Source organism: Hemiscyllium ocellatum, chromosome 27, assembly GCF_020745735.1.
Source record: "Hemiscyllium ocellatum isolate sHemOce1 chromosome 27, sHemOce1.pat.X.cur, whole genome shotgun sequence".
Lineage (NCBI taxonomy): Eukaryota > Metazoa > Chordata > Chondrichthyes > Orectolobiformes > Hemiscylliidae > Hemiscyllium > Hemiscyllium ocellatum.
Window position 1 is genome coordinate 8352030 of NC_083427.1, and position 24327 is coordinate 8376356.

At 42.5% G+C, this 24327-nt stretch overlaps 1 protein-coding gene across 1 annotated transcript; it reads left to right on the top strand.

The window, feature by feature from the left end:
* Positions 1–2284: 2284 nt before the first annotated feature.
* On the top strand, positions 2285–3097 carry LOC132828644 (probable G-protein coupled receptor 139). The gene has a single exon (XM_060845695.1). The coding sequence runs from the start codon at positions 2285–2287 to the stop codon at positions 3095–3097; it is 813 nt and encodes a 270-aa protein (XP_060701678.1).
* The last annotated feature ends 21230 nt before the right edge of the window (positions 3098–24327 follow it).

Consider the following 24327-nt stretch of genomic DNA (forward strand, 5'->3'; position numbering starts at 1 on the left):
TTTCTTCTTCAGATTTCCAGCATCCCAGTTCTTTGTTTTATATTGTTTTCTCTAACAAGGGTATAATGTGCATTGTTTAACTGTTATAATTCATTCTCAGTTACAAGTTTCATTTCCTAACTTTAAGGTATTGCTTTATCTTAATATTATGATCATTTTCATTTACTGACAATATTCTTTCGTACAAGTGTTGTCAAGTTGACATATTACTTCCTTTTTACCTATGTAGTTTCATGAAATTACCGGAAAATGGGATGAGAAAGAACAATAAAAAAGAACATTGTTGGAGAAACTGAGCAGGTGTGGCACCATGCATATAGAGAATATAGAGACTATGTTTCAATTCCGGTCACCCTTCTCCAGAACTGAACAGAGTAGCTGGACAGTTGGTTTTGATAGCTCAGATGTAGTGCACTGGAGGGCCTTTATTCCATTCTGCAGGTCTCTATGACTATAAATTGCTGCCTTTAATGTTGTATTGTCTCTGTGGTAGGTGACTTATTTGCTGAAATTTAATAATTTCTCACACTCACCACTGATATCTAACAGTCTAAGTGTGAAGTATTATATAAATGTCATAAATCAAATACACATCTTATTGTGCACATGCAATTCCACGATGTTGTTGAGTATCAATTGTCTATAAATTGTTGAAGCTAATTGTGATGTAAAACTGATTCTGTTGATGAAGTCTCACACTGTTATGGTGCGTCTGAAGTTCTACTGTTTTATTTCCATTATTGCTGTGGTTCATCATTACAGTCTCTCATCATGATCTAAACATAAATTTGTGTTGACGTTGAACTTGAAAATGTGCGTATGATTTCCACAACAGAATCATTGTTTGAGAGGACAGTACCGTTTAATCATTCCATGTGCAATTATAGTGACTGAACTTACTGAAGGGGTGTGAATTGGCAACTAGATGCTGTCAGATATATTGGCATTGCTCTGATTATGCTACAGTGGATAAGCGATGTTCACCCCAAGAGCACAGTGTTTCAGTTCCTCACTTTCAGCGTTCTGAATAGCTCTCCTACTCAACTCCCACCACTGCTGAGTGCTCTAAGTTGATGACTGCTATAAGCAGAATTTTCCTTGGCTCCTGGGAGTGACTGGAACTATTCCCATAATCACTATATTCCCCATATTGAGTGTAGCCGTAGTCGGTCGGAGATCAGTTGCATCAACTTTACAAGGTCCTTACTTCAATAATATAATAAAGGACAAAGTTCATTTTATTTTTGGCAGTGCTGTATAACATGGAGATTATGCCGTATTTTAGGGCTGACTTCCCGTGAACGAGAACAGGTATGTGCTATTTTGAATGGTACAGATCAACACATAAAATTGAACTTGAATATTATCTGAAGAGCTGTCTTTATTGTGCCCACAAGCCATTGTTTCTTTTCCCTGTTGAAGAGTGTGATTTCGGTATTTTCCAACAGTGAAAGATTTTACAATCGTTCACTGGCAATGTGCCCATTTTCATGCTGTTGGAAATATAATATAAAATGCCGTTCATTGCAGCAAATATGTTGATTGTTTTGTAATTTTCTTACAATAGACAATAGGTGCAGGAGTAGGCCGTTCTGCCCTTCGAGCCTGCACCACCATTCATTATGATCATGACTGATCATCCTTAATCAGTATCCTGTTCCTGCCTTATCTCCATAACCCTTGATTCCACTATCCTTGAGAGCTCTATCAAACTCTTTCTTAAACGAATCCAGAAACTGGGCCTCCACTTCCTTCTGGGGCAGAGCATTCCACATACGCACCACTTTCTGGGTGAAGAAGTTTCTCCTCATCTCTGTCCTAAATGGCCTACCCCTTATTTTTAAGCTGTGTCCTCTGATTCATTAATTTTTTTTCTACTTCCTTGCTTTTTATGTGCATTAGAAAAATCCACGTAGCTTTCAATGTGTCTATGGTATCCTGCCTTCTCACTGGCTTCATTACATTATTATTTTAGTATGGTCTCTATTAATGAGATGGTAATTTTAAAGCCCCAGAATCAACCCTCTCTAATAAAATGGATAATTTCTCAATTGTATTTATTGCAATAAGTTTTAAGTTTTGCACGTATTTCTGGAAAATGTATAATTTTGCTTGGAATCAAATTGGCAACATAACTATTATTCCACTGATCTCGCTCTCCCTCTTTCCCCTCCCCCACCATCCCCCACCCCACCTCAACATTGCAGCCAACTTGACCGTGATTGTGATCCTGTCTCAAAAAAGATGTGGTCTTTCTGGGTGCATCACTTATTATCTGGTGTCTATGGCAGCGACTGATCTCCTGGTCATTGTCACAATTGTAATATTAAATCGAATTGCTGGGATCTACTTCCCCTCCAGCTTCCTGTCAATCACTCCTGTATGCAGTGTCCGTTCTATCTTAAATTTTGCGGCCATTGACAGTTCTGCCTGGCTGACAGTAGCTTTCACCTTTGACCGCTTTGTAGCCATTTCTTGCCAGAAGTTGAAAATAAAATATTGCACCAAGAAGGTAGCTGCACGAGTAATTGGAATCTTGTCTGTGCTAGCTTTCATGAAAAATGTCTTTCTATATTTTCAAATGGAGCCCAAGTACATTGTCGACAATGTACCATGGTTGTGTAGCTTAAAAACAGAAATTTACATGATACCAGGATGGATTGCATATGACTTTATCAGTTCCAGTTTAACAACGTTTCTCCCATCCGTGCTTATTTTACTGCTCAATGCTCTGACTGTCAGGTATATACTCATGACCAATAAAGCCCGCAACAGACTCCGTGCCCAAAAGAACAAGGAGAACCAAAGTGATCCTGAGATGGAGAAGCGGAGACACTCCATCATTTTGCTCTTTACAATCTCGGGCAGTTTCATCTTGTTATACCTCCCATCATTGATAACGAGCATCTATGTCCGAATTGTGAAAGTTACCTACTCCCTGGGTCCTATTTACATCCTCCGCCAAACTGGATACATGCTTCAGTTGATGAGCTCTTGTGTCAACCCATTTATTTATGCTGGGACCCAGAGTAAATTCCGAGCCAGGTTGGCTGATCTGTTCGCTCAGCCCCTTAAAATATTTACGTTTTGGAAATAAAATAGTCTAATGTGAACTTCAAGCTACATTGTCCCCTGTGATTTTCTTGCCTGTGTCTCATATAGCTAACGTCCAGGGTGCTTTTAAATGTTCATGTGAATGGAATATCATGGGAGAAGGCCATTCTGTGCATTAAAGGTGGCTCAATGTTGAGTTAAGTTTTGGTTGACCATCTAACCCAACACTGATGACCACACTAACCCCATTTCTTCTGATTTAATTAACACCTAAAAGAAAAACGTTTATCTCTGTCTTGAATGTACCGAATAATGCTACTTAGTCCAGGATAGTGGTGTCTGGAGATTCACCATCCTCCTTCACTGCCTGTATCTGTTATGTATATGGATATGTCCGTGCTGTCTTGGCTGGGTTGTAACTACGGGGAGCACAGTGGCTTGGTGGTTAGCACTGCCAGGTTCCCTTCCAGCCTCGGGCTGAGTGGGATTCCTCCCACAATCCAAAGGTGTGCAGACCAGGTGAATTGGCTATGCTAAGTTGTCCCGTTGTGTTAGATACATTAGTTAGGGGAATGGGTCTGTGTGGGTTACTTCTTGGAGGGTTACTTGTTGGGCCGAAGAGCCTGTTTTCATACTGTGAGCAATCTAATCTACCAGCATGATACCAGCCAGTATATTAATTGGATCTGCCCACATGGATGACATGGGGCAATTGCTCCACATGCACTCTTAGCAATTATTTTTTTCCCTCCTGGGAATTGATGTGCTTGTGTGGATTCTCCTGCTGCAGTCCTGTAAGGGAGAGCGGAGAGATGAGATGAAAATATATCTATCTGATGATTCATCATTTGGGGCTCGATTTCTTGGCTTGGGTAAACATTAATGGGATATATTTTTACTCAGGGGACACCTTTGCCCTGTTCCTCTGCTTATCTGCTTTCCCAGTCCACATCATGTATCAACGACTTGTCGGCATTTTACCACTGGGTTTCATTTCCCTGACGTACAACATACATTTCCACCACTGCATGCAATAAAAGACACACACCACAGACCTTATGACTATTGATCTAATTGCCCATCATGATGACACGGACAAGACAGCTGAATGCGACCATTTAGAACAAACTGTGTAGGAGTTCCAGGCACTCCCAGCAGTGGCTTGGGAAGACGTTGCAAAGCATCAGTGAGTACTAATCCCAAGAAACGCAGGATTATGCAGTCCTTCATAATTCGTCTCAATTAAGATTTTATGCGGTGGAAGCAAAAGTCGCTATATCTGAGTGAATCATTACATACACTAGGTAGGCAGCCACTCAGGGCTTGGCAGCTGGGGAGAAAAAAGTAACTTTTTATCTAATACATAAGATAATCTTTTGATATTTACTGCAGAATTTGAAACTTGCTACCTCGAGTTTAATCATTCCATCACAGCAGTGAGAAAAATCAGTATGCGTGTAATACTCTTCAGTAATTCAGTGTGGAGAGTGTGGTGCTGGCAGCACCCGAGGAACAGGAGAATTGACGTTTCGGGCATAAACCCTTGGTCGGGAATTCCTAAATGTGAGACCTCATGAGGTTTTTAACTAGTCCTATCATGAAAGGACAACTCACATGAAAGGACGCCTGTAACAAGCATTTTATACAGTTCCAGCATAACACTCTGATGCTGCAGCTCATCGTATCAAATATTCCCAAAACACTTTCAACCACCTGCAGTGTGTGAATCCAAAAATGATATCTCCAAGCCATATTATTAAGGGTTGGGTGGAGATGGCAATAAAGGAATTGATGGAGACCGGAAAGTAATAAGAGTGGAGGATATTATGCAAGAAGATCGACGTTTTTGCCCGAAACGTCGATTCTCCTGCTCCTCGGATGCTGCCTGACCTGCTGTGCTTTTTCAGCGCCACTCTGATCTAAACACTGATCTCCAGCATCTGCAGTCCTCACGTTTGCCTATATTGTGCAAGGCGGCGGTCTTTGTGTGGGAGTAGGCTGTTTTGCAGCGGCACCTGGACTTGCTTATGATCACCAAGCACAGAGAAATGTTTGAGAATAATACTCAGAAGAGGCAATCCAGCACATAACATCAAATTCAATGCAATATAAATATTGGCAACTTTTCACAGTTTCATTGACTTCACCATCAGACTGAGTTCACAAGTGTTGTGAAATTGAGATCGAGCTCTTGAGTGCAAGCTGTCACTGAGGGACCCTCAATAAGGGAAAGAACGTAAGACTGTCTTTCTGAATATGTCTGAAGTGGTTTAAGCTAAATTCACTTTTAGTTTGCGTATACCTAAAGTATATAAAGCTAATAAAATTGTTTAATATCAAAGTGCATGTGTTTTCTTGCATTAATTTAGATCAAACCTTAAAGATACGGTAAAGATTTTTTCGACTAATATTACACGACCTTATCTACTGCCTGAATATCTTCTAGGATTTCTGGATACGCACACACAATACCCCCTGAACTTCAATACTTTCCAGGGTCCTAACGTTTAGTCTTCTGGCATTGATAACCTGCAAGTTATTTCCAGAGACTCTAATATCTCTTCCCTTATCTCCCAAAAGATAGATCACATCCAGGCCTGCAGATTCATGTACAGTCAAAATTGCTAAACCCACTAGCATCCCTCTTTCTGGAGGTTAACTTCTAATATTTCACATCGTTTTCAATTCACTCAATGGACATGAGGGTCGCTGGATGGACTGGCCTTTATAGTCGGTGCCCAGAGGCACTTGAGAAGGTGGTGGTGAGCTGTTTTTATCAAACATTGCATGTAAACCCGCAATGCAATGGGGGGGGGGGGGGGAATCCCAAAATAATTGACCCGAAACCACAAAAGGAACAGTGACATATTTCCAAGTTGAGATGGCAAGTGACTTGGTGGAGGATTTGCAGTTTGTGGTATTGACATGGATCTGCTGCCCTTGTCGTTCCAGTGGTCATGGATATGGAATGTGCTTCTGCGGAATGTGGGGGGTGCATCGTGTCGAGAGTACGCACTGCTACTTCTCAGCATCAGAGTACTAATGTAAAGTATCCATGGAGACCATGCTCGCGTCTTCTGGTTCCACACAAAGTTACCTTTCTGATTTCCAACAGGTCATAGTTCTTTCACTTTTTATCGCCTTGATTTTTATGTAACTATACATTTATTATAAAAAAAATGCCGAATTTTCCTTTTTTATATTGACTAATACTTTCTCGTGCATTCACTTTGCTTTTAAGCTTACCTCAGCTCTTCATATACCTCTCTGTGCATTATACTGTACTAAGCCCTCAGTATCCACCATAAGCTTCTCTTTCACTCCCATCCCCAAACCTATTTATCTTGCTGTCCAGTGTTCTTCATGTTTCTCTATGCTTAGACCCATCCTTTGTCTTTACATCACCTTGTCATCACTCCTGATTGCACAAAAGTCTGCTACCAGTTGAATGCTGCTGATATCTTCACACTACTATTGATCTCTTTATGTAAAGTACTACCACTCTTCGGAGCCGCACAGAATTTCAATTGCATAGCTGACATCTGATCTGTTGACAGTGGAATCGCTTGGTCCTATGACTTACAGCTTATTTTGTTTGGTGCATAAGTAGTCCTCCAAGTTAGCTTCACCCAGTTGATATTTGATTTTCATTTACGCTAAAAGCAGTGTTATCCTTTTCCACCTTCCTGAAAAAAGACATCATATTTTCAAATCCTCAGTAGCTCAGGACAAATTCTGTGTTCATAGAAGCCTGGACATTTCTGTCAACAGCACCAGCAATGTTTTGCCTGAACTCTCTCAGCAATCTAGGATGCAACCCACCAGGGCCCGTTGACTTCACTTTGTGGATTTGCTAGCATGTTTTTTAACATCTCTTCTATATTTATCATTATACTGCTCAGTTAGCCAACACCCACGCTTTCGCCTGGGCCACAGTCAAAATCTTCTACTTTATAAATATGGGAACACAATATTCATTTAGCAGATCATATAATCCCTACAGTGTGGAAACAGGCTCTGTGGCCCGACAAATCCGCACCGACCCTCCGAAGAGTCACCCATCCAGACCCATTCCCCTACATTTAAACCCTGACTAATGCACCCAATCTACACATCCTTGAATACTGTGGACAATTTTGCACGGCTAATTCACCCTAATCTGCACACCTTTGGAGTGTGGGAGGAAACCCGTGCAGACAAAGGTAGAATTTGCAAACTCCATACAGTCACCCGAGGCTGGAATCTAACCTGGGTCCCTGGTGCTGTTAGGCAGCAGTGCTAACCACTGCCATATCCTTTGATTCACTGAGTGGTTTACCTTCCTTGATCCTTATGGACCCCGCTTTGTGCTTCACTCACCTTTCACTAATGTGGCAGACCAAGCCAGACCCCCAAACATTTTAAGAAATAACTTTTGCTACTTGTTTTATCCCAGAAGTGATGCAACTGGTCTGACCACTTAGTTTTAAGAACATTATCAAGATTACCAAATGAACCATGAACAAAAGAGATCTAAATATAGAAGAACTTAACCTATCCAAAGTCCGAACAGATTACCCCAACTGAATGATGCTGTTGCAGCTACTTGCAACAATTCCATAACACCCTTTGGCATAGAAGGTAAACAAAGAGACAGAGAGAGAGACAGACAGACAGACAGACAGAGAGAAAGAGAGAGAGAGAGACAGGCAGACAGAGACAGAGACAGAGAGAATGGAACACCTTCTTCCATGAGCTGTTTCTCGGACCAGCAGCCTCAAACCAATTATAGAGCCATAGAGATGTACAGCGTGGAAACGGACCCTTCAGTCCAACCTGTCCATGCCGACCAGATATCCCAACCCAATCTCGTCCCACCTGCCAGCACCCGGCTCATATCCCTCCAAACCCTTCCTATTCATATACCCATCCAAATGCCTCTTAAATGTTACAATTGTACCAGCCTCCACCACTTCCTCTGGCAGCTCATTCCATACACGTACCACCCTCTGCTTGAAAAAGTTGCCCCTTAGGTCTCTTTTATATCTTTCCCCTCTCACCCTAAACTTATGCCGTCTAGTTCTGGACTCCCCCACCCCAGGGAAAAGACTTTGTCTATTTATCCTATCCATGCCCTCATAATTTTATAAACCTCTACAAGGTCACCCCTCAGCCTCCAACGCTCCAGGGAAAACAGCCCCAACCTGTTCAGCCTCTCCCTATAGCTCAAACCCTCCAACCCTGGCAACATCCTTGTAAATCTTTTCTGAACCCTTTCAAGTTTCACAACATCTTTCCGATTGGCTGCTTTTTCCGAAGAGGCAGACAACTCAAACCAAACCAAACCAGAGCGAAGCTGAGCTGGGAGAACTGGCCACTCACCTTCAATTGTGCAAGTTATTTTTTAAATCTTAAAAGCTTTTTCAAGTAGATCAAGCCAGACAATTTGGAACTTGCATTGTAAAATACTTCTGAAAAATAAACACAATTCTGTTAAAGGAGCAGTATGATCACACTAATAATATATTTGAAAAACATTTGACTGTTTTAGCACAGCCTGCCAATCTCTCCTTAAATTTTCTCTTAGCCTTTGCTTTTTCCAGCCTTCGTCTCTCCCCTGTATTCAAGATACTTTTCCTTAATTCTGTTGTTATTATTATTCCAGTATGCATCATGTATCTTCTTTCTATTCCTTATATTGTCATTAACATTCTTAGTCTTCTGATTTGGATGCCACTTATTTATTTGTCATTGGTAAAGACCGACTTTTCATCCTATTCATCTCTACTTGAAAGTAGCCCATTTTTAATCGATTATATTGTCCACCAAGAAGTGTTTCCAATCAATGTGCTCCAGTTCAATCTTAGACCCCTAAAACTCTGCCCTTTTCCAGTCTGGGCGTTTAATCCTTGAGTGATTGTGATCCTTTTCCAGTTGAATATTGAATGTTATTACATTGATTGGTATTTCCCAAAAGCTTCCCCATTCCCAGGTTCTGCACTTGTCCTGCCTCCTTACTGAGGATCAGAGCAAGTATAGCTCGCTCCCTTGTAGGACTGTAAATGTAGGGTTGCAGAATGACCTTCTGCATACTTTGCAGGTATTTCTCCCCCTCCGTGCCCCATGTAATGAAAAGCAGCAACTATCACAACCCTACCTGTTGAGCAGGCTTCCACGATCTGCCCACAAATGTTGTCTTCTGTCTTCTAATTCCTCCCTACTTTGTGGAAAGATCACAGCGACCTTCCTAATTCTCACCTCCAACTGTGCAGATTTTATTTCAGAAAGTACATCACATTCATTCATTGACCAAGTCTGTCACATTCCCTCCTATTTTAAAACCTGCATGTTTCTACTAAAAGCCTTGTAACCTGAGATGTCAGGTATCCAGTCCTGTTCTCCTTGAGCCACCCTCTGTGTCATATCCGCCTGGTCGAAAAGTGTGGTGCTGGAAAAGCACAGCAGGTCAGGCAGCACCCGAGGAGCAGGAGCATCGACATTTTAGGCAATAGCCATTCATCAGGGGTGAGGGAGAGAAGGGACATGAGAGATAAATAGGAGGGTTGGGGGTGGGGCTGGGGGCAAGGTGGCTGGGAAGGTAATAGGTAGATGCAAGGCAACTCGTACTTTGTTCACTGTCAACACTTAAGCAGTTCATCACTTCCTTTTCCCCAGTCCCATTTTCTGTGTTTTGCCCTCACTAGCACTTGAAAAACTAGGCGCATCAATCACCCTGGGCTCCTGCTTTACAAGTTTAAACCCATCACTACCACACTATTTCCTCTCTCAGCCAGGAGATTAGTTCCATTGCAGCTCAGGTAGAGTACATTTCTTCTGAACAGCTTTCTTCTTTCACAAGAGTCATCTCGCTGTCCAAAACATCCACACTTCTCCCCTCTGCGTCATTCTTCCAGCCATGTATTTACCACCCTGATCTGCCTTTAACTAAATGGTGAATTTTATGGCACAGACAGTATGTCTGACATGACTACGCCGGGGGTCCTGTGTTTCAACCGACTCCCTAACTCCTGAAGCTGATCCTGTCAGTCCTCCAAGCTGTCCATCCCGAAGTTGTTTCCCAATGAACCACAACCATGGCGGCATGGTGGCACAGTGGTTAGCACTGCTGCCTCACAGCGGCTGTCGACCCGGGTTCAATTCCCGACTCAGGTGACTGACTGTGTGGAGTTTGCACGTTCTCCCCGTGTCTGCGTGGGTTTCCTCCGGGTGCTCCGGTTTCCTCCCACAGTCCAAAGATGTGCGGGTCAGGTGAATTGGCCATGCTAAATTGCCCCTAGTGTTAGGTAAGGGGTAAATGTAGGGGTATGGGTGGGTTGCGCTTCGGCGGGTCGGTGTGGACTTGTTGGGCCGAAGGGCCTGTTTCCACACTGTAAGTCTAATCTAAAAAAAAACCACCGGATGATAAACCGTCTCCTTCCTGTTGACTGCCAGGTTCTCTATGATCCGCTTCTGAGCCATGTGAGTCACTGATGTTTCCCAGAATCCTCCTCAGTCATGACTGCCCCCTGTGAAATACTCTTGCTCCTGTAGGCACCGTGTCTTTGTGTTCCCATTCTGTGTTGTGTTGTGTGACTGACGTCTCCCGGAATCCGCTCCAGTCCTTTCCCATTCCCGCCAACTGTTTAACATGCCTCCTCCTATCAGTACTTGCATCTCTGTGAGCCCCCGCTCAGTTGTGGTGAGCGAGCTGAGTCGACCCCAATCCTCCTCAGTTACTTCTCACTACCGCCTGCTTTTGGATGCTCTTGCTCCTTTTGACCACCAAGTCCGATGCAATCCCCTTCTCAGTTATGGTGCGCATACCAACATTTCCCAGAGTCACCCTCAGACACTTCCACTACCACCCTTTGTACTCTGCCAGCATCAGAGAGCCCGTGGTTAGTATATTTTCACTGACCAGAGAAGCTCCAACGAATCATAGATTATTTGCACTTGTTATGAGTACTACCAGTATTTTTCTGTATTTTTGTATAATTAATGTAAACCTTTTCTAAGATAAATACATTACATTTTTTCATGCCTTATTTATACCTCTGATTTTTTTTTTCTCTCTAGGAGCTCAACTCACTACCAGCTCCCAATTAGCTTTGTTTAACTTAATACGGACAGGAGAAAATAAAACATTGTAACAAGGGCAAAATTAGGCAGAACTAAAATATTTCTTCAAATGGTAACGTCATAGTGTAATTTCGCTGAATTGGTAACGTAATGTTCGCTTGCTTCCTGAATTATGATTTCGACCCTTCCCTTAATTATTCCAATTAACCATAGAAAACAATGATCTTTTAAAATGTTTAAATTGCTTTGGCATAATTTAAATTGCTTTGGCATAATTTAAATATTTGTCCAAATAAAAACAGAAAGGATGCTGTAAATCAAAGACAAAAATAAACAGAAGTTGTTGGAAAAAGAATTTAACAGGTCTGTGAGGGGAAATCATAGCTAACGTTCTGGGTTGAGTGATCCTTTCTCAGAAGTCTCGACCCAAAACGTGAACTCTGATTTCTCTTCACAGATGTTGCCAGACTTGCTGAGGTCTTCCAGCAATTTCTGTTTCTGTCTCAAATGTTTGTCTTTCCTCTTTCATAAGATGTAAGCCCTGGTATTATTAAGAAACAGTCGTGCATCTATACCTATAGCCTGAATTGCATTTTTTTAGCCTGTGATGTTGCTAACAGGCAGTCTCAAAGCTGGACAGTGACGGTTCCAATAAAGCCCTGATCTCAAGCCAACGTTGAAGGCACTGATACTAACAGGTGATACCCCTTCGATGATAGATGCAACTGTTTGGGAATTTCCTTGTGTACCTGTTGCACATAGATTGACTTAGAACAAAGAAGAACAAAGAAAATTTCCAGCCCTTGGGCCCTCCAAGCCTGAGCCGATCCAAATCCATTGTCTAAACTTGTCGCCCAATTCCTGAGCATCTGTATTCTTCTGCACCCCTCCGACTCATGCATCTGTCCAGACACACCTTAAATGAATCCACGGTGCCTGCCTCTACTACCTCTGCTGGTAACGCGTACCAGGCACCTACCACCTTCTGTGTGAAGTACTTTCTGCCTATATCACCTTAACTTTTTCACTTCCCACCTTGAACGCCAGACCTCTCGTTATTGAATCCTTCACCCTGAGAAAAAAAGCTTGTCTCTATCTAGCCTTCATGAATTTGTAAACCTCAATCAGGTGCCCCTCAATCTCCTTTTTTTTCTAGTGAAAATAAACCTTATCTACTCAACCTCTCTTCATAGCTAGCACCTTCCATCCCAGGCAACATCCGCGTAAACCTTCTCTGCACCCTCTCCAAAGCGTCCACATCCTTTTGGTAATGTGGCTACCAGAACTGTACACAGTATTCTAAATGCGGCTGAACCAATGTCTTGTACAATGTTCAAATGACTTGCCAGCTCTTATACTCAATATCCCGTCCAATGAAGGCAAGCATACTATATGCCTTCTTGACCACTATCCACCTGTGCAGCAACCTTCAGGGCACAATGGGCCTGAACTCCCAGATCCCTCTGCCCATCAACTTTTCCCAAGGCTCTTCCATTGACAGTACAGTTCAGTCATATCAGTATATATAGTATAGACAGTATACAATACAGTCTTGTGTTGCATTAAAGTTTTATATCTTGTGTGTGGCATTTGGCCTGTGGCATGCTTGCCTTGGAGGAAGCATTCCTGATGAAGGGCTTTTGCCCCAAACGCCGATTTTCCTGCTCCTGCCTGACTTGCTGTACTTTTCCAGCACCACTCTAATCTTGGCCATGTCTGCCTTGTATCCAATTCATCAAAAACGCAAAAGACATACAGTGTAAGATGTTATCAGTTATCCTTTAGTTATATGATAGCTTAAAGTAGATGTTGAGAGTGCATTAAACTCCCCTCCACTATGCATAGCTGGAGAGTTTCATACTATTCTTTTCTCGCTGTTGCTTTTGGCTGACATGGGTGCAATAGGCTGAGAGTCCTTTCCCAGTACTTCTTATTCTCCATGACTCCTCAGTTGGACAGCTCTTTACTGTGTGAGTTTTTTTTCCACTCCTCTGTAATGTTACAGTATGTATCATACTAATCCATACCAGAGTTGCACAGGGATAGCAACAGCAGGGAAGTGGAGAAGAAGGAGTTGGAAATAAACAAGGAGAAGCAGAAGAGGAAGAAAAAAGAATCAGAAATAGAGGAAGAGCAATTTAAAAGAAGCAATGAAAAACAAGGAGAGTCCACTCTCCTACTCCCTCTCAATTGTGATGAGTGAACCAATTTCTCCCAGAAGTGTTCTCACTTTTTCCCTTTTCACTCAGAGTCAGCAAGTTCATATTAGCATATCGCTTTACACTGGACAGAGAAGCTCTATTAAATCATGGATTCTTCGATGGATGCTACTTAGCCCTCCCAGTATTTATCTGTTGCAATTTTTCTTACATTTGTGTATGTGTGATTCTTTTGTCTCAGACATCCACCTTACGATTTTTTTTCTTGGTTTTATTTCTAATCCATTGTTCTAATAGCTCAACTGTGCATCAATTCATTTCCAGCCAACATTTAGATTTGGAAGACTTCATTATAAACAGGGGAAAAATAGAATGTTACATCAAGGTTAAGTATAAGCAGAACCAAAATTAATCTTCTGGTGGTGACAACAAAGTGCAATTTTCTTTCAGTAATGTGTGCTTGCTTCCTGAACTTTGATTTCAATGCCTCATTTAAAAATTCTAAACAATGAAATAAAACTATAATTTGTAGCATTATTTATTGCTTTTGGACGGAATCTTATTGCTTTTCTTAAAGTTTTTCACAAAATATAAATGTTGCTCTGACAAAGAAAGTGTACTAAATCTATACTAGATTAATGCATCAGCGTGACATGGTGTTGCTAAATGGAAGTGACAGAACTGGATAACTAGTTAAGTCTTGATCTTAGCTGGACATTCAAGGCATTGGTATTAACAAAGTGATCTATCCCCTCAATGGGAACTGCAAACTATTTGGAAATTTCAATCTACTTTTAAATTATTTTTTGTTTCTGACCCATCTGCATTGTAATAAAGTGTGGCACCCCTTGGCTGGTGTTCCTCATGCAGCAAATATGGATTAAATCCAAGACATTATAACATATAAGACACAAATAATTGGATGATAACATGATAGCAGACGTGAAAAATTCTATAAAAAGATAGATAGCTGCAGAGTTCCATATCACTTTTTCCTCACTTTTTTTTTGACGAGATGGACACAATTGACTTTTTGTGTGTGTGCTGTAAATCTCTGACTGTTCGATTTTCCAGTTAGACATGTTCTTTACCCTTTGGTAGTGTTGGTTGCTGTGCCATATCAGAGGAGAAAGTGAAGTCTACAGATGCTGGAGTATCAGAGCTGAAAATGTGTTGCTGGAAAAGAGCAGCAGGTCAGGCAGCATCCAAGGAACAGGAAATTCGACGTTTCGGGCATAGGCCCTTCATCAGGAATGAGGAAAGTCCACCTCCAAACGGACCCCACCACCAGGAATATATTTCCCCTCCCCTCCCCTATCAGCGTTCTGAAAAGACCACTCCCTCCATGACTCCCTCGTCAGGATCACACCCCCCACCAACCTAACCCCCACTCCCGGCACCTTCCCCTGCAACTGCAAGAAACGCAAAACTTGCGCCCACACCTCCTCCCTTACTTCTCTCCAAGGCCCCAAGGGATCCTTCCATATCCGCCACAAATTCAACTGCACCTCCACACACATCATCTATTGCATCTGCTGCACCCGATGTGGCCTCCTCTATACTGGGGAGACGGGCCGTCGACTTACGGAATGTTTCAGAGAACACCTCATTCCTGATGAAGGGCTTATGCCCGAAACGTCGAATCTCCTGTTCCTTGGATGCTGCCTGACCTGCTGCGCTTTTCCAGCAACACATTTTCAGCTGTGCCATATAAACCCAACAGTTCTGTGCTCGAATTGCACCGGAGTAGTGTGGGGGGGAGGGTGGAAGAAAATGAGAAGGAGTTGCAGATAAAAGGAAGAAGAGGGGAAGAAAGGGGAAGAAACGAATCAGAAATGGAAGAGGAATGTTAAAACAAAAACAACACAAGAAAGAATAACAGGAAGTGGGGAGAAATGATGAGCAAGGACAATTTTCAGGCTTCTACCCTTAAGTAAAGGCAATGAGATTCATTGACCTTTTGCAGGATTTTACTCTTAAGTTTAACTCGATGATAACACAAGACGAACCAAGAGATTAACAAGTACAATCTTAAAAAAAAAACTTCTTGAAAAGACCATCTTGCTGCTCAAAGGACAAGCATATATTCAATATCTAGATTATGCTGGGTATGAAGTAGTTGGCCCATACAGGATGACAGCGCACATTCATCCCAAGTTGCTGGTTCCTGCCTAAAAAGTTTCAAACTAGTGATGACTCAGTGAACACAGTCTTTGACAGCGATTGTTTGCAATTCTGTACCGCAGGAGAGCTGTATATTGTCAACTACGCAGTATCTTCAAGACCAAAATTGATGGTTCTCTCTAAATAAAATGCAGAACTGCGGATACTGAAAATCTGAAACAAAAGTGGAACTAAAGCTGCTGGAGAATCTGTGGAGCGTCTGTGGAAGATGAGTCACTGAACTGAAAACGTGAATTCTGTTACCTCTCCACTGATCCGACCAAGCCTGATCATATTCCCCAAGTTAGCATCTCTACAGTGTGGAAAGAGGCCATTTGGCCCAACAAGTCCACACGGACCCTCCAAAGTGCAACGTATCCGCCAACATTATCACTCTGCATTTGCCCTGGTTAATGCACCCAACCTACACATCCCTGGACACCTGGCCTGTACATCTTGGGATTGTGGGAAGACACCCACGCAGACATGGGGAGAATGTGCAAACCCCAGACAGACAGTTGTCTGAGGCTGGATTCCTGATGAAGGGAGAAAGGTCGATTTTCCTGCTCCTGGGATGCTGCCTGACCTGCTGTGCTTTTCCAGCACCACTCTAATCTTGCTGCCGAGGCTGGAATCGAACCCGGGTCCCTGGCACTGTGAGGCAGCAATGCTAAGAACCGAGCCACCTCATACGGGGGATAGATTTCCATAAGATGAAAAAAAAATCAAAAGATACTGCGATAGGACAAGACTGTGGCATTAGGATAGATGACCAGCTGTAATCGAGTGGATGACGGACCAGACTTAATGAGCAGAATATCATGCTTCCACACTTATTTCCTCTATAACTACACTCTTAAATTTATGCATTGGATAAGGCAAGTGCATCTTGAAAGTAGGAAAATAAATTGCAAGCTAAGAATGGAAAATGATGCAAAACAATAGGAGTTCATGTTGACTTATTCGATTTGCCAAAACGAAATGGCTTGACGAAATATACAAGGAGGTATCTAACCCCATTCTTTAACTCATCTCTGAATTTTCTCTGGGTTCCAGCATAAATAAAAGGATTGATGCAGGAGCTCAATAATTGAAGCATATACCCACATTGTTGGAGAATGTATATAAAATTGCGGTTATCTGAACCTGAGGAATAAGTTGTGTTTGCTATTCGGACATAAAGTACCGTGAGAAAAGACAACAAATACAACACGATGAAACTGGCTGAGATGGCAAAGAGTAAAACAATGGACTTTCTCCGCTTCTCCATCTCTGGGTCAATCAGATTCACGCCACTGCTCTGGGTCCGAAGTCTCCTACGTGCTTGATTGGCCACTCGAATGTGTCTGACAGTCAGAGCATTGAGCAGCAAAACCAGAATGAATGGGAGGAAAGGGGTTAAGATGGAACGTATCCAGCCATAAGCAATCCATGCTGGAAAGGTATAAATTATATCTTTTAAGTTACAGAACCAGAATATATTGTCAATTACGTATCTAGGTTCCAACTGAAAATAGATAAAGATATTTTTTACGCAGCTGAGTATGCACATGGTTCCTATAATGCGTGATGCCATTTTCTTGGTGCAATATTTTATTTTCAGCTTCTGACAAGAAATAGATACAAATCGATCCATAGTGAAGACTACCGTTAGCCATGCAGAACTGTCAATTGCTGTAATATTTAAAGCAGAACGAATACTGCACACGGGTGTAATCGACAGGAAACTGAATGAGAAATAAATCCCAGCAATCCGGTTTAATATTACAGCTGTTATCATAACCAGAAGATCAGCCACCGCCATAGAAACCAGGTAATACGTGATACACCCAGTGAGACCACATCGGCTTCGAGACAGAATCACAATCACTGCTAAGTTAGCTGTCATACCAAGGGAGAGAATGGGAGAGGAGGAGGAGAGAGGAGAGGCTATGAACGAGAACAAGAATACCACTACTTCAAATTCCAACATAGTAACTGGTGTTGCAGACTCTTTGTTAAACTTCAAGTATTGAGTTATAATGTTAAGTTGATAATTACCCTTTAACCTCAGAACATCGATTTACTGAAATAACAACGGAGATTAAAAATCAAGGAGGTAAATGTCATAATAGGAATATAGGAACGAGAGAAGCCCATTCAGTCCTTTAACTTGTTCTGCCATTCAATTAAATCATGGTGTATCTGTGGCCTGACTCCATTTACCTGAAGTTGCCCCGTATCCCTTGATAATCTTTTATACGAAACATGTTTATCTCAAATTTCAAATTAACAATGTAATAGTAAGGCAACATAGCGTAATAGGAACCAATAGAGGGGAAGAAGAAATCAAGCTCACATCACAACCGAAAAAAAGACATCAAAGACACATAGGAAAGCAACATATTAACAAAGAAATATCGAGAGCGTTAATACAACCAGATCCCAGAAATTGCAGAATTGTTGTAGAAATGAATTCAAACTCAGATTATATACACGGAGGAGCCAATTGTTTTTCTTCTGACAAATCATTATAATACCCTTCACTGTTGGAATTAACAAGTTATTTTGCTCAAAACCATTGTGAAATGTCAGAGAGTGAATGAGAAATTAATGTTCCTGCGAGTGCACAGTTCAGTTGCGGGTGACACTGCATACCCGTGACTTAAGAATTACTGGGGGTGTTATGAGCGGGTCTGAATAATTGAGTTTTGTAAATGATGAGGTGTCCCTCTGAGAAAGCCCTTTTGTACATTGTGATACTTTATGTTATATAACTCCGGGCGATAATTGATTAATGCATCCTAATTGGATATTTTTTTTAAAACATAGATGTTAGAGTGATTTTCACCAATTATGACGCCCCCCTTCTTGTGGATAAAGCAGTGAAGATGTGAGCATCTTGAGACACTGACAATTGCAGAGAGTAGAGGAAAAAGAAGTCTTGCATCAGCAGTCACATGAATTTAGAGTTGGTAAAAGTAATATATCAGTATAGGAACAGTAAAAGACCTCTGTCCTCCTTTAGCTTGCTGTGTTACTCAACAGGACAATGGATGGCCTGCTTGTGGCATTCCATCCATTTTACGACCCATCATCAATTCCTGTGTCTCCTATGTTAATCAATAACGTTAGACTGATCCAGACCCATTTCCCTACATTTACCCCCGCCCCTAACACTATGGGCAATTCAGCATGGCAAATATTACAAGTTTTACAGTCTGAGAACAGAAACAATGTGCTTGTGAAATCTAGGCATATACTTATTATCCATGAAGTTAGCAACTATAATACAGTCAGTGCAACTGCAAATATCTATGTGCAAATGGCATCAGTTCACTAAATTTGCTCAGTTAATTCAATTAACAATCATTCAATGGTTTACTACTCTTCATACAGTGTGATAATGTCTGGGAATCACTCTGCCATTGTCAGTGCTAGCAATTGCAATGTGATAATGCACCCCCATACAAAACACTCACAATCAAATAACACAGCTCCATTTACCAGTAAGATCACAATAGAACTAGACTTAAACTGTCATGTGTGAAAATTGACCCATCAAGACATTACAAGTTTGACAGTAGAACCACAATTAGACTACAGGAGCGGTATCAAAACTCAGCCACAAGGGATTCATCACTGCCACATCAGTACTCTTAACATTTTTGTTAACTCAACTACAATAACATAGTCTATCATGCCATGAAATTGCAATGTCTCTGTGAAAACAAGTGCCAATAACACAAAATCTATTTACATTGTAAATGTGAGAATAGTACATTATCAATATGATTAAATGATAGTCAGAACGGATAACTTAAAGACTACCAATTAGACGTAAGTTACTCTGGCAAAGGTCTGAAATGAGCATGTTTAGTGGAATGAATTAGACATATAGTGCTATGAAAATTAGATTAAAACATTGAAGAAATCATAAAGGTTGAAAACAAAATTGTTGCAGGAAAGAACAAAAAGAGAGGGGAAAAAGTAGACATTTAGCTGGTGAATAGGACATTATATCCCATTTAATGGAAGGAAGGAAATCAGCAAAGTTCCAAGCAAAGAAGAAAAACCAGAGCAGCTAATATCCATAGCGTTTTACCTGGGACTCCAATCGCTGCAAGTATGGGATAGTAAATGGCAAACAGCAGACCTGATGGCATTTGGTGCATTTTCATCAATGGCGTTGTGCATGTTCTGCTATTGACTGTAGAACAGTCCCTATTATAGCTCATGAGAGACTCCTGGGAGGTATTTTGCAACAATTAAAGTGATTGCAACAAACAGGCCAGTACAGCTGCTGCTCGGCAGGGATTTACGTTTTGAATGAGTGGAATGTTTCTCCTGTCATGGGCCTCTCTTGAAATGGCTGGAGATGACTGAATTATGTTAGTAATATTGTGCAGCACACATCCAATCAAAGCGACGGTTTTTAATGTTGATCACACTGACAACTGACAACATTCTTGGGGATATTTAATTATCTTCTCACTTCAGATCATTTCTCTATTCACAAAATTGTTTTTAGATGCAACGTATTTCCTCATCTCACCCAGAATCTACATCCATTTTGATGCATTGATGTCTGCAACCATGCAGTCAGGTCCAGTCCACGATGATGACATTGAATGCGGAATGGCTCAGGTCTATTTGACATCCTCACTCCGGCCTTTACCCCAGAATCAGTGGCTTATGTGGAGAGTGCCAATTCACCATGAGCAGGTGAATGACAACACAGTCATGTTCAGTGTCAATATTACAGTAGTCAGTATGCACACATTTCTCTTTTAACTAATGACATATGTTTGTACAGGTTTTGATCCTTGTGGCTGCTTTCAGTGATGACCACACTGATTAAAACAAGGGCCCATGTTATTGCAGACATATCAACCTCAATATCCAGAAAGCTCAGTGGGACTGAGGCATCTTGGAATGTTTGTTCACAGACCCCTGAAGGCAGCAGGATAGGCTAATAAGATAGAGAAGATGGTAATGTTTGCCTTTATCAATTAGGGTACAGATTATAAGAGCAGGGACGTTATATTGGTGATGTACTGAACTTTGCTTATGTCACAGCTGGAGTACACTCTGCAGTTCTGCTCACAGCACTAGAGGAAGGGTGCAACTGCATTGTAAGCTGTGCAGATGGTGTACCCCAGAATTGACGGGAGGGTGTGTCACAGCTATGAAGAGAAGCTGGATAAGCCTGTGTTATTTTCTTTGGAGCAGAAAAGTTGATGTGGAACCTGACTGAAGTGCAGAATATTATGAGAGACATGGACAGGGTAAATAGAAAGTAGTCAAGTTAGAGTGTTGCTGGAAAAGTGCAGCAGGTCAGGCAGCATCCAAGGAGCAGGAAAATCGACATTCTGGGCAAAAGCCATTCATCAGGAATAGAGGCTGGGAGCTTCTGGGGTGGAGAGATAAATGAAAGGGGGTGGGGCTGGGGAGAAAGTAGCTAAGAGTACAATAGGTGGATGGGGTGGAGATGAAGGTGATAGGTTGGAGAGGAAGGTGGAGTGGATAGGTGGGAAGGGAGATTGGCAGGTAGGACAGGTCATGAGGATGGTGATGAGCTGGCATGGGGTAAGGTGGGGGAGGGGAAATGAGGGAACTGGTGAAGTCCACATTGATGCCCTGGGGTTGAAGTGTTCTGAGGTGGAAAATGAGGCGTTCTTCCTCCAGGCGTCGGGTGGTGAGGGAGCGGCAGTGAAGGAGGCCCAGGACCTCCATATCCTTGGCAGAGTGGGAGGGGGAGTTGAAATGTTCGACCATGGGGCGGTGGGCTTGATTGGTCCCGGAGATATTCCATGAATAGAAAACAGTTCTTCTCCTTACTCAAAGGTCAATGACAATCGTGTAATTTTTCAAAGTGAAAGTCAAGAGGTTTAGAGTGGATAAGAGGAAAGACATTTTCTCCCCACTGTGGGAGTGGTCAGTGGCATGTACAGCCCGGGAGCGTAGATGAGGTTGGAAATGTCATTTTTTAAAAGCACTTGGATGTACACTTCAGATATCGTAAGTTTCAATGCAATGGTTCTAGTGTGGGATAATGGGACAAGGTAGTTAGTAACACATTTTGGCAGTGCAGATATACCAACCTCCGTATACAACATATCATCCACCGTCATTTCCGCCACCTCCAAACGGACCCCACCACCAGGGATATATTCCCCTCCCCTATCAGCGTTCCGCAAAGACCACTCCCTTCGTGACTCCCTCGTCAGGTCCACACCCCCCACCAACCCAACCTCCATTCCCGGCACCTTCCCCTGCAACTGCAAGAAATGTAAAACTTGCGCCCACACCTCCTCCCTTACTTCCCTCCAAGGCCCCAAGGGATCCTTCCATATCCGCCACAAATTCACCTGCACCTCCACACACATCATCTATTGCATCCGCTGCACCCGATGTGGCCTCCTCTATATTAGGAAGACGGGCCGCCTACTTGTGGAACGCTTCAGGGAACACCTCTGGGACGCCCGGACCAACCAACCCAATCACCCCGTGGTTCAACACTTTAACTCTCCCTCTCACTCCACCGAGGAATGCAGGTCCTTGGACTCCTCCATTGGCAGAACATAACAACACAACGGCTGGAGGAAGAGCGCCTCATCTTCCGCCTGGGAACCCTCCAATACAAGGAATGAACTCAGATTTCTCCAGTTTCCTCATTTCCCCTCCCCCCCACCTTGTCTCAGTCGGTTCCCTCAACTCAGCACCGCCCTCCTAACCTGCAATCTTCTTCCTGACCTCTCCGCCCCACCCCACTCCACCCTATCACCCTCACCTTGACCTCCTTCCACCTATCACATCTCCATCGCCCCTCCCCCAAGACCCTCCTCCCTACCTTTTATCTTAGCCTGCCAGGCACACTCTCCTCATTCCTGATGAAGGGCTCTGGCCTGAAACGTCGAATTTCCTGTTCCTAGGATGCTGCCTGACCTGCTGTGCTTTAACCAGCAACACATTTTCAGCTAATACTCTGTGGAAGCCATTTTGTGACAAGGCAACTTTTCCATGACAGTGGAGCCTACTAGTGTAGTGTTGTCTGAGCCCGGGCTGAGGAATTCAGTTTTGATAGCCTGACCTTGCAGAGGCAGGCTCTCTCTGCTCCTCTGGCCATTAGACAGTGCTGCTTCATAGAATGACATATTGTTTCACTATGTCCCTTATCGGCTGTTCTTCCTATCTGAACCTGAAGGATAAGATAACATCCAGTTTTGTAGACATTAATAAATGGACAATGTACGTGAACCTTATGACAGCCTCTAGGTTGTGTATTTAATGGGCAGTGGGGTTGTGTTTACTGCATAACTTGTAACATTCTGTGTTTCACTGGAATATGTCGGACTTTGTTCTGAATGAAGAGGTATTCCCCATGGCCATGAATAAAGCTAGTTAATCGCTCAAGGTCTCCTCTCCTGATAACTTTGTTTTAAATGATTTTTAAACCCCAACACTGACCCGCGCAGAACCCCTCTGGACATACGCTTCCAGTCACAAAATCACCCCTTGAATTTCGTTCGCCCGTCTGCATCAGAGAATTCGGGAAGAAGATAAGTTTCTCTATCCCATCGAATCTTACCTTAGCTATCAGTGTCCCATGCAGGACCTAATCAAAACCATGCAGCAATCCAAGTGGACTCAATAAAATGCATCTCGACACTTGGGGATCTCTTCAAAAAAATCCAAGCAATTTTGTCGAACGTGATATCATGTTAATCAAATCATGCTGACCGTTCTTGATTAGTCCCTGCCATTCCAAGTGCACATGAATTCTGTCCCGTAACATTGCTTCCAGTAATCTCCCCACCATAGGGATTAGACTGGCTGTACTGTTTCCTGGTTTATGTCAGGATTAGAGTGGTGCTGGAAAAGCACAGCAGGTCAGGCAGCATCCGAGGAGCAGGAAAATCGATGTTTCGAGCAAAAGTCCTTCATCAGCCCCTTTCCTGGTGAAGGGCTTTTGCCCAAAACATCAATTTTCCTGCTCCTAGGATGATGCCTGACTTGCTGAGCTTTTCCAGCATCTGCAGTACACACTTCCGCACTGTTCCCAGGTTTATACCGTGTTCCCTCCTTGCATAATGGTAGCATATTGGCTGTTCTCTAGTCCTCTGGCACCTCTCCTGGGCCGGAGAGGAATTGAACATTATTGCCAGCACCCTTATTATCTTTCCTAATCAGACTGAGCAGCCTGAAATACCTGTCAACCAGCCTTCAGCTTTATCAGTTTTGAATCCAGCCAGACCACTGGGAAACTCCTCTCTCGCTATAGTTTTTGTTTTCTTTATATGTGTTAAACGTCCTTCATCTTGTTTCTTTAAATACTCTCAATTGTGAAAACTGGCACAAAATATTAAATTAGAACCTACCGACATCTTCTGGCTTCATTCACAACTTATCACTGTGGTCCTTAATGGGCACTCCTCTTTTCCTAGTTACCCCTTCACCACTAAAATACTTGTAAATGTTATACAGTTTTCCCTGCCATTATCCTTTTGTAACCCCTTTTTTGCTCTGTGTATTTCCTTTTAAATTTCACCCGTATGCATTCTGTACTCACGGAGGGCTGCTGCTGCCTTGAGCCCTCTATGTTAGCCACAAAGTTTTCCTATTTTCCTTCATCCATCCTGTATATTGCTCGAGATCCGGGGTTCACAAGATATAGGTGTCCCGCGCATTACCTTTACTGCAGCACGTTACCTTGAATGTCCCACTGCTCTGATGCAGATTTATTTAAAAGTAGCCACTCTGACCAAAGATAAATGTGAGGTGCTGCATTTTGGAAAGACACGTCAGGACAGGAATAATACAATTCATGGTAAGGTCGTAGGGACTCTTCCTTTGAGTGCAGGTTCATAGCTCCTTGAAAGTGGAGTCGCAGGTAGATAGGATAGTGAAGAAG